At 39.0% G+C, this 11871-nt stretch overlaps 2 protein-coding genes across 2 annotated transcripts; one reads left to right on the top strand and one right to left on the bottom strand.

Moving 5' to 3' along the window:
• Nucleotides 1-6680: 6680 nt before the first annotated feature.
• LOC106295249 (pentatricopeptide repeat-containing protein At3g23020) lies at nt 6681-9494 on the top strand. Its single transcript, XM_013731102.1, has one exon. The coding sequence runs from the start codon at nt 6849-6851 to the stop codon at nt 9399-9401; it is 2553 nt and encodes an 850-aa protein (XP_013586556.1). The 5' UTR covers nt 6681-6848; the 3' UTR covers nt 9402-9494.
• A 26-nt stretch (nt 9495-9520) lies between these two features.
• Nucleotides 9521-11133, bottom strand: LOC106295250 (CBL-interacting serine/threonine-protein kinase 7). Its single transcript, XM_013731103.1, has one exon. The coding sequence runs from the start codon at nt 10983-10985 to the stop codon at nt 9708-9710; it is 1278 nt and encodes a 425-aa protein (XP_013586557.1). The 5' UTR covers nt 10986-11133; the 3' UTR covers nt 9521-9707.
• Nucleotides 11134-11871: the final 738 nt, after the last annotated feature.

Genomic DNA, 11871 nt, shown 5'->3' on the forward strand with positions numbered 1-11871 from the left:
AGTGTCCTCGGTGCGGGTCGTCCTCGCCCATGGGCGAGGTGACCTTGGTGCGGGTCGTCCTCGCCCATGGGCGAGTTGACCTCGGTGCGGGTCGTCCTCGCCAGGGGCGAGATGACCTCGGTTGAGACTGTCCTCGCTTACTATCATGACCTCATCCAGACTGATCCTCTTCTCGACATTCCTCAGTTCGCATCCGCGAAAAACTGTCTTTTACTTGATTAACCGTTTTCCGGGAATGTCTAGTTTTCAAGGATTGGTCGAGAGTTGGTTTTCCGGGAACTTTCAGGCATTAATTCTGTATTTCAGGCATTGATTCCTTCGTGACCGGTTTTGACCCCAACACTTGGTTAAACTGAAGGGAAGTAAGTATCAAGAGATACTGAAATATTGAGCAGTGAAGATGAAGAATTGTGAGATGAAGCAAAGTAAGAAACTGTTAGAAGACATTGTAGGGATTGCAGGGAATTGTCTTACAGTTTGTCCATCTCAGGAAGGGTAAGACTTGTTCTCCACAAGCAGGCTCATCTTAAGCTTAGGTCATGGAACTGAAAGTAGTTTCATGAAGGTATAAGTGCAGGAAAAGCCGATTGCATTTATGGATCAGAACATGTGGAGTTCTGGATATATGGTCGCATCACAGGGGAATATTGAGGTAGTGTCCTCAGGAAAGTCTATTAGCTAATGGCCAGATACTCATCGATGGCCAGGTACTCATCAAACTAATGGCGAGTTACAATGAGTAACAGGTGTGTTCAAGTCGTTGATGGTGATGCACATGTTTCGGTGTTTGGAGACATCTTAATACAAGAAGGGTAATGAGATAATGATTTCACAGCTGAGTAAAAGAGGGATATCAAGGATTCTTGATAAGATATCACAGGCAGCTCGTGAGGAGAGCCAAGGCGTATCATGGATTCGATGGTATGAGGCTCAGTTCATTCAACTAGCAGTGGGGTCTAAATCTGTTAGTGGAGGTTATGTTATTGCATAACAGTTTGATCAGATGGTGGAGCAAAGATATTTGTGTCGATAGTCTTCCTAATCATGTGGTTTTAGGCGGCGTGTCCAGCTTAAATGTGCAGCGGTACAAAGTGATGCTCAAGTGTAATCTGGTCTAGAACATCAAGGTTAAGTCAAAGACTGTTTCAGAGATATGGAGCATAAGTGACTTCAAGGTTTTGCGGTTGATTCAAGGAGAATTATGTGGTAGCAATTTCTGTTAACAACATGAAGGGTGAACCAAGGTTGTGTCGAAAGTCTGTCCAGCAGTGATGATTGGATGGCAGGTCATGTTCAGAGTAGCAGCGGTACAAAACGTGTTCAAGGCTGGAGTGTTTTAAACAAGTAGAGAATCAGAGGTTGTTTCAGGTCTGAAGCATATGTGGTTCGAAGGTTGTTGCACAATATTCAAGGAATTTGATTCAAGGCTCAGTGCACATGGGTGGAATCGAAAGGCCAAAGAGGAAATCAACTTGCATAAGGATGTTCAGGTCTCTGTTCAAGCACTTGAACAGGTTCGTGATTTTGACAACAAGGTTGTGTTGTTGATAAGTTCACGAGGAGTAACAAGATATGTAACACGACGTCAATGAGGAGTTGAGCTTGACATTTGGAGTGTAGCAGCTGGGTTCGCAACTCAAGACACTAGATGAAGGTGATGAAAATTCAGAATGGCAATGAGATTGTCACATACCTTTCATCAGGCGTGATGTCTATGTTCATTGATGGGGCTAGTGGATTTAAGTGTTTAATATACTTAAGCGGTCTTGGTGTATAAATGTAAGCTTATGCAGGTTTCAAGAAGATCATGAAGAAACTTCAAGCTTGGCTCAAGGTGGAGCTGAGATAAGTGAGAAGAGATAAGAGAAGACAAGGAGATGCAGAAGATGAGCAGCCTTGCTCAAGCATAAAGAGGTGTCGGCACAAAGTAAGGGTTATGGACTTGGACTAAACATATGGAGTTTTGTGAGGTTTGGTCAAAGCCCATCATGTTCAGTGTTGGGCCGGGTTGCACAAGTTACGCGCATACAACATATGGACCTAATCGTTGAAGCCCATTAGGTCAAGTGTTGATATAAAGAAGGAGAGATCACGACATGGATCTCCAAGCTCAAGTTGAGCCCCTAGGAGGCTTGAGCTTGCATGGCAACTCTTGGAGAGATAGAGTAAGCTAGTGATAGATATGTAATCCTAGGCTTAGTTCTTAGCCATGTACTTCTCTTGTATTCTCTTGTATACTCTCTAGGGTTTACATACCCAGGAACACATACCCAGGAACAGAGAGAGTCTATGATCTTGTAAACTACATCGGAGGTGTTTTCCGATACTTCATAGTGGATCCTGGATCCACCCAAGATGTAGCGAGTTGTAGCCGTGAACTGGATGAAAAATTTTTGAGTCATGAACAACGATGAATCGTATGAACAGTGAAAGGAACATGGGTATTACGAGCTTGTATTCCGTAACAAGTGGGTATCATAACCCTCACAGTCTGAGTTATGGAGGATGTATTCCCGCTATTCTGGAGTCTCTGGATCGTATTGAGAATGTTGGAGATGCGTTACGTAGGCCCGTGGGAGGTTAGGCTTAGCAACAAGGAAAGGACGCATTATCTTGAAAGAGCAGACACGGTGGGAGAGAGCGGTGGTGATTTTCGAGTGGTTTAAGAGCAAAGAATGCTATGAGCTGAACGTGATTCATTACAACATCATGCTTCGGATTCTTGGGAAAGCTCGTAAATGGAGGTATGTGCAGAGTTTATGGGAAGAAATTATCAGAAAAGGCATCAAGCCGATTAATTCAAAGTATGGAACTCTCATTGATGTTTATAACAAAGGTGGGCTTAAAGTACACGCCCTTTTGGTTAGGGAAGATGAGTAAGATAGGGATGACGACGCCTGACAAAGTCACAACGGGTATCTTTCTTCAAATGTATAAAAAGGCAAGAGTTTCAAAAAGCAGAGGACTTTTTCAAGAAATGGTCGTACGGCAAAGACTTAAACTCATGGGCAGTGAGTTAATTAACCTTAAAAACTACTCTAGTAACAGCAGCATGTGCCTTAGAATGTAATAAAAAGGCAAAATGTAATCATGAATGTGTTATCCAAAAAAAAAAAAGAAGATCATGAATGTAAATCACCTTATCAAAAGTCTTAACAGTAAAATTGCTAAACAAATACTAAACAATCACAAGTATCTCTTTCTTTTATTTTTGCGCGGTTGGTAAATTTGCACTAAACTTGGAAGATAAGAAGAGAACACAAGTGGCTTCCTCATGTCTTTACGAGATTCCCCAATTCTCACAGATTTTAAACATTGATCTTCTCCAATGATGTAAGCTGTTTTGTAGGTACTGGTCGAGTCTTTTTCGCCTTTGGCAAAAACCGCAGCAACTCTCTTCTCCTCATCAATGAAGGAGCTAAGCCCATAAACACTGAATGGTTTGATAGTACTAATAGACACCTTCAAAAACTTGCTCCACTACACTGTTGGACTCGATCTTATTCGTAACCCAAATCTCCAGTATCTCATCTGTTTTCTCTAGATTGAGCACCGCGAGCTGCTCTTCCCGCACACAGGACAGGGTCACAGGATATCCCAAAGTGTGACAAGGAAGAGGTAGACGCTGTCCGAATCTCTCTCTTGTAAAATCAAAACAGAGTAAAAAATAAGCTAGTCCTTTTATACTAGAAGCAATAAAGTAAGTATTTCTCTTCAAAGAAAGGCCGCATTGGCATGGTGGAATTCTCCAGTCACTAGGTATATGCTAAGAACCTTCCACGAATCCGAGCTAAAATCGTAGATCTCATACTTAAACACAGCTTTGCGACAATCAGAAAATTTCAAGATCTTTTGGTTACCGTTGCTGTCGTGTCCAAGTGCATACTGGTTAGTAATTTGGAAGTTTCGTATAGGTTCAATCCACTTTGTTTGCCCCAAATACGGATTCCACACCAAGATCTTCGCATGGTCACTGGTGACACATAACACTAAACCGTCACAGTGGAACACTTTAGATATCTCTAAATTTGGACTTTGGAATTTGAAGTTTTTCTGTTAACTTTTTTTCAGCAAAATTTGGTTTTGGTTACTCTAGGTTCTGGTAACTGTTTTAGTTTTTATTTTACAAAAAAGTTGATTATTTTCACAACATTTGTCATGTTTTCCATTTGTTCTACACCTTTGAAGAACTCTGCTTCTGTTCAAGTTCGACATAAGTGTCGTTTATGCGGCTAAATGGATTCTGAAATTGCTGAGCACAAAACTTGCAAATGCTCGTTCTAGTTCCATACTCTTATCTGACTGATACCATGAGAGAACTCCATACATGAACGAGTTAGGTTTGAAACTACGTTGCAATTAGAACTTTCAGGTTATGTTAACACTCACTAAAAAGAGTTTCTGATCCATTAGATCATAATACATATTTGAACCGTGTCTGTATCCAAACACCTTAAAACCTACAAGAAATATTTGATTCTTTCGTCTCTCCTCATTTGTATACACAGTAACACAGCTTGAACCTGTCAAACCAACGAATACAAAAGTTTTTTTATCACACAAATCTTCAACTCCAGCTTTCTATCATCCTCTCAGTTTGTGTTTCTTTTTAAAAAACATATCATATTTGCTTTTGCTTGATAATGTCTACTTTACACTTTTATCTTAAATATTAATTTCAAATTTATATCTTAATTACTGAAATATCTAATTTGGGTAAAAAAAAAAATTCAAATTTAACAAAGTGTAGTTTTCAAAAAAAAAAATTAGAAGGTGTAATTATCAAATTGCAAACTGTTATTGGAGTAATTTACAAATTATCCCTATCAAATATGTATTTTAGTATATGTAAATTAAACTATATTAGACATTTGTAAGACGTAAAACATAAGGTGAAACCACAACTAAGCAAGGAAACAAAACAAATGTTTTTTGAAACAAAATAGATGTTACAAAAAAGTAAGGAAACAAAACAATATGATTAATATATCACACTTGTTTAAAGTTATGAGACTACGGATCACGTATCTAAAATTAACCATAGTATAGGAATGGTTTATATAACTAAAATGATGATATCTTATCGAAGTCCATCAAAAAACTATAAGGTCTTTAGCAAAAAAAAAAAAATTCTCGAATGTTACTTTTTGTAGTTTCCAGAAAACAAAAATGAAATCTTGTTTCTCTATAATAACAGCACACAAATCTTGAAAAATTCTAAAAGAAAAAATAAGAGATCCCAGACCAAATCTGACTTCAAAAAGCACCACAAATGTTGTATATCTTCTTCCATCATCCCCACATTCCATTCAGATCCACCAATTTTACCAAAATAACAATCACCCTTTCGATTCAAACCTCACCTCTGTAGCCGATTTTTGTATGCCATATGATATTATTAAGATTTTCGTGATGGTACACAATAGCTTAGATGGTAGTATATATATTAAAAGGGATTGTAGGTTGCGATAGGAATAGTCTCAAAAAGATTTGGTTAATCGTAACTTTTTTTGGAATATTGCTTATTCACAATATTTTATTTTAATTAAAAATCATAGTTTAAAAATATTCCAGCGGCAAAGTCTTGTAAATATTGTTGAAACAGAATGTCACCTCAAAAAACGATCTATGTTTTAATAGTATAGATAGTTACGTTCAGAATTATCATAAAAAATATTCAAAATATAGATTGGGCTTGGGGAAGGGGTTATTAAGATAAATTAGACATGAACTCAGAGCCGACTCAATGAATATATGGACCCTTGGACAAAATAGTTTTTAATATTTTTTTACATACATTTATAATTATCTAAAAATAAATTAGCCCTTTTATATAATTTTTCTTTTAAAATTGGACCCCTTTTTAACATTATTTATGGGAAAAAGAATTTAGGGCATGGGCCTACGTTCCATTGCCCCATGGTCTCAACCAGCCACGCATGAACTTTATTGGAATTCCTTATACGTTATTTACCAAATGATTTGTTTACATATCATCACCACAATCATTCTAGAAAAAAATGATGACATAACTCAAAAAAATGATGACATAACTCACATAAATGATGACATGAAGTATACTTAATTATGACATGGTTTAAAAAATTTATTACATAAAATTCAATTTAAAAAAAAAAAAATTCATGTTTACCACTTTCATGATACCACTTTTCATATTTACCACCATTAAAGGAAAATTTTCAAAAATAAAATTTTAATTAAGTGGCAAAAAACTCTTATACCCGTGTTATATATATATATATATATATATATATAATAAATCATTATTTAAAAAAAAAATAATTTTTTTTTTGTTTTCGAATTATACTTTCTCAAATTCGAACTTCTTTTATAATAATTTTTTTCGAATTTTTTTTTTAAAAAATCGAAAATTATGTTTGAAACTATTTTTTAAGTATTTATTTATATATTTATTAGAATCCTAAATTTCATATTCTAAAAAGTAGGCATAACTTATACTTATAATGGCTTATACTTATAGAATAGCAGTATCACATAGCTTTATGAGGTTCTTTAGGTTACAATAATGAAATATCAGGAGTATGTAGTAAATAAAACAAATTAAGGACCTCCTTTGTAAACATAGAAAACTTCAGCTGAGCACAGTTAATCTCCTTCCCAATAAGGGCTTAAAACATTACGAAATTACTAAACTAAACCCAAAGTGTCCTTCTCTCCTCTCTCTCTTTTCAATCGGACAAACGCAACGAGTGCGCGCGAAACTATTATCGGAATTCTACAGAGAAATCACATTCGCCGCAGAAGTAATCACCTTCACGGGTGCAAAACTGTTCGTGATATAACTAAATGCTCGTTACAGCTGAAAAATGTTGTTGAATCTTCGTCTCGATGGAAGTAGCTTACACGTTATCTGTTCGACCAAAACCTTTCCCATCTTCCCTCTCGATAAAGTCCCATCCTTCAAGAAAGTGAAGCAGAATTACATACCAGGAACCCACGACGGTGGTGACAAAAGACCACCACAGAGAACCAACAGACACTGCGGCCGTGGTGGAGGCGTCGGTACTATTGCCCGTGAAGTTATCGCCGGAAAAAACTTACTTATCGTAAACCCAAGTGAGGATCGCGTCGGAAAGTCAAGGATTAGTGATGGGTTTGTCGCTAAGAAGGCTAAAGATGACGGATTTAATGGAAACGGTATGGTTAGTAAAGTGCATACCAAGTGTTCGACGAAAGGTCTGAGTTACGGAGGATGCATTCCCGCTATTCTGGAGGCTCTCGATCGTATTGAGAACGTTGGAGATGCGTTGGTTCCGTGGGAGGAGAGGCTTAGCAATAAGGAGAGGACGATTATCTTGAAAGAGCAAGCACGGTGGGAGAGAGCGGTGGAGATTTTCGAGTGGTTTAAGAGCAAAGAATGCTATGAACTGAACGTGATTCATTATAATATCATGCTCAGGATTCTTGGGAAAGCTCGTAAATGGAGGTATGTGCAGAGTCTATGGGAAGAAATGATTACAAAAGGCATCAAACCCATTAATTCAACCTATGGGACTCTCATTGATGTCTATAGCAAAGGCGGGCTTAAAGTACACGCCCTATGTTGGTTAGGGAAGATGAGTAAGATTGGGATGCAGCCTGATGAAGTCACAACGGGTATCGTTCTTCAAATGTATAAAAAGGCAAGAGAGTTTCAGAAAGCAGAGGACTTTTTCAAGAAATGGTCGTACGGCAAAGACAACAACAAGATGGAACCACACGTTTGCTTGAGCTCTTATACTTACAACACGATGATCGATACGTATGGTAAGTCGGGACAGATCAAAGAGGCTTCAGAGACGTTCAATAGGATGCTAGAAGAAGGGATTGTGCCAACCACAGTGACTTTCAACACCATGATTCATATGTATGGCAATAACGGCCAGCTTGGAGAAGTGACTTCCTTGATGAAAACGATGAAGCTTCAGTGCTTACCTGATACAAGAACATACAACATCCTCATCTCCCTTCACACGAAGAACAACGATATTGTAAGAGCAGGAGCCTACTTCAAGGAAATGAAAAACGCCGGGCTTAAACCGGACCCTGTAAGTTACCGAACCCTCCTTTACGCGTTCTCGATAAGACGTATGGTTGAGGAAGCTGAGGAGCTTATAGCGGAGATGGATCATAATGATGTCGAGATCGATGAGTACACGCAATCTGCTCTCACTAGAATGTATATAGAAGCGGAGATGATCAAGAAATCATGGTTTTGGTTCCAAAGGTTTCATCTTAGGGATAGTATGAGCTCTGAAGGCTATTCAGCCAACATTGATGCGTACGGCGAGCGTGGGTATCTATCGGAAGCCGAGAGAGTGTTTATCTGCTGCCAAGACGTGAACAAGAGAACGGTTATCGAGTACAATGTGATGATCAAAGCGTATGGAATCGGTAAAAGCTGTGAAAAGGCTTGTGAAGTATTCGAGAGCATGATGAGTTACGGCGTCGCACCGGATAAGTGTACATACAACACTCTCGTCCAGATCCTTGCTAGCTCCGACATGCCTCATAAAGCTAGATCCTACCTGGAGAAAATGAGAGAGACGGGCTACGTGAGCGATTGCATACCGTACTGCGCTGTGATATCGAGCTTTGTGAAACTTGGTCAGCTCAATATGGCAGAGGAGGTCTATAAAGAGATGGTTGACTTCAATATAGAGCCTGATGTTGTTGTCTACGGAGTCTTGATCAATGCTTTTGCGGATACTGGAAACGTTCAAGAAGCTATGAGTTATGTAGAAGCGATGCGAAAAGCTGGAATCACAGGAAACTCTGTTATACAGAGTTCTCTGATTAAGCTCTACACAAAAGTCGGATACTTGAACGAAGCTGAAGCTATCTACAGAGAGCTTCTTGAATCGTGTAACACGGCGCAGTATCCAGACGTGTATACATCAAACTGTATGATCAACCTGTACAGCGAAAGATCAATGGTGAGGAAAGCAGAAGCAATATTCGAGAGCATGAAACAGAGAGGAGAAGCAAACGAGTTCACTTTCGCTATGATGCTATGCATGTACAAGAAGAACGGTAGGTTTGAAGAAGCCACTCAGGTAGCGAAACAGATGAGAGAGATGAAGATTCTCACTGATCCTTTGAGTTACAACAGCGTTCTCGGGTTATACGCTTTGGACGGGAGGTTTAAAGAAGCTGTTGAGACTTTTAAAGAGATGGTTTCGTCGGGAGTTAGACCAGATGACTCGACGTTTAAGTCGCTTGGGACCATTCTGATCAAACTCGGGTTGTCGAAGAAAGCTGTCCGTAGGATCGAAGAAGTGAGGAAACAAGAGATCAAGAGAGGTTTAGAGTTGTGGATCTCGACTCTCTCTTCCCTCGTTGGGATTCAAAGCAATACTGGAGATTGCGATGAGCTTTAGGGTTTAGTTTTGGTAGATTGTTGTGCCTATATGTATTATATCTGTTTACATGTCAACCTGCAACTACAACTAATCACAAGTTATAGTTTGTTGTTCGCGCGACTCATAAAAACACCAACTTAAACAAATAGTCGCAACAAGTGATAGCTGCCATTTACCATTATATAGTTGTTCACATCGCTGCTGATAGGTGTATTAATCGCAGGATGCTGAGACATGTAAACGAAGAAGTCCACAATACAATTTTGTTGCATAACTATACAAGATTGAACAAAAAAATAAAAGAGCTAACACGTCATAAAGTATTTACATGACGTCAGTGTGCCGTGAGAGAACTATATCTCCAAGCTCTGTTATCAAATCGGACCACTGTGAGTCTTCTTCTTCTTCTCCTTCAACAACTTTCACTTCAACCACCACAATATCCACCGCTAACTCCACCGCCTCCACAACTATCTCCATTCTTCCTCTTCCTAATCCAACTACCTTCGCTTCACCTCCTTTCTTCGTCTTCTTCACTACATAACCTAACTTCTCCCCAATCGCCTTCGCTTTCTCCTCCACTTCCACGGCGGAGACTTTCGCCGTGAACCTCCTCTCTCTCTTTCTCTTAACCTCAAACAATCCGGAGAGATCTAGCCCCGACGAAAGCGAGATAAGATCAAAGGCCGTGATCGAACTCGATTTCTCAATAACCGGTTCCGGTTCCGGTTCGAGGACGTTACAATCCAATTCAGAACCGGTTAACGATTTCTTGAACCAGGTTGTATTCATAACCGCCTCTAGACTCATCCTCGTCTCAGGATTCGGATCAAGCATCTGATGTATAATCGATCTCGCTTGCTTCGAGATCCAGCTCGGGAAACGATACTCTCTCCGTTGAATCTTCCGATACATTGAAGCAATGTTGGAATCGTCGAAAGGAACGTATCCGACGAGAAGAACGTACAGTATCACTCCACAAGACCACGCATCAGCCTTCGCTCCGTCGTATCCTCGCCGCGATATAATCTCCGGAGCCGTGTAAGCCGGCGTACCGCACGCCGTGTGGAGCAATCCGTCTCGAAGATGCTCCGGCAAAGCGGATAAACCGAAGTCCGAGACCTTTAGGTTCCCTTCCTTGTCGAGGAGGAGATTCTGCGGCTTCACGTCGCGGTGAGCGACGCCGTGGAGGTGGGAGAACTGAAGCGCTGAGGCGAGCTGCTGGAAGTAACGACGAGCGGCGGATTCGGGAAGACGGCCGCGGTGGAGGAGTTTGAAGAAAAGCTCGCCGCCGACGGCGAGTTCCATGACGATGTAGATTTTGGATTTGGTCGCCATGACCTCGTGGATCTTGAGGATGTTGGGATGGTCGCGGAGACGACGCATCGCGTCTATCTCACGGATGATCCTTGGCTCCATGTTGGACTCGATGGTTCTCTTCTTATCGATGATTTTGATGGCGACAAGCTCGTGGGTTTCGATGGAACGACCTAAATGGACTTTCGCGAAGCTTCCGCTGCCGAGACGGCGGCCTAGCTCGTATTTTCCGAGGAGAATTTTCGCCGGAGATGACTGGTTCTGCGGTTGAGGAAGAGAGTCCATGGAGGAGGAAATGGTACCTGAGTTCTTGAGTGGTTTTCAGGGACTCGTTGTTTGGTGACTCGTTGTTTGGTTTTATAGTGAGAAGAATTTATTGTTATACCAAAAATACCCTTGGAAAATAGTTATGATTTTAATTGAATTTGTGTTTACGTCTTATACGGGATTGTTACAAGTTATACACACTATTAACGTCGATGAGTTCATTCCTGGAAAATAAAACTAATACTCAGTTGGTTTCTTAGTATTTGAGATAAATAAAATTATTTATAAAATCAATACAGATTGCAATTAATTTTCGGATTAAAGTAAATATAATTTGCATGATACTTTTTGTATACTAAGAAAACAATGTTAGAATGACACTTATTATGAAACAGAAGCTTATTTATCAATAATAAAGGTACCATTTCAATAATATGATATCACAAGTATTAAATTTAAATAACTAAACTTGGTAATTTTATGAGTTTAACATGTATGTTTATTTAGTCAAAAAAAGAAGCATATATGTTTCCTAAAATCATTAACAATTTAAATCCTTTAAATGAATTAGTCAGCAATTTGTGTTTTCATATATAGATGGAAAGGTCAAATTGCCTTTTTTTGAAATATAAGCAAATATTTGCATTTATCGTTATTTGAGTATCTAAGTATAGCAGACAACTAGGTTAAGATCCGCGACTTGCGCGGAATCAACATTATATATAAAAATTATTTTATGTATTAAATATTTTTACATATTATGAAATAATTAATATATATTAAATAATTAAAGTTCAGTAACTATTAAATATATAATTAAATTGGTGCGAACATATAAAATAATTTTATTAATCCATTTTTTTTATATATTTGATAGGATATGTAATTAAATTTAAATGATACT

This window comes from Brassica oleracea, chromosome C5, assembly GCF_000695525.1.
Source record: "Brassica oleracea var. oleracea cultivar TO1000 chromosome C5, BOL, whole genome shotgun sequence".
NCBI classification, from domain to species: Eukaryota; Viridiplantae; Streptophyta; class Magnoliopsida; order Brassicales; family Brassicaceae; genus Brassica; species Brassica oleracea.

Bases quoted from the DNA above. Each gene is read 5' to 3' on its own strand.
- LOC106295250 (XM_013731103.1), bottom strand. From the start codon at position 10,985: ATGGACTCTCTTCCTCAACCGCAGAACCAGTCATCTCCGGCGAAAATT.
- LOC106295249 (XM_013731102.1), top strand. From the start codon at position 6,849: ATGTTGTTGAATCTTCGTCTCGATGGAAGTAGCTTACACGTTATCTGT.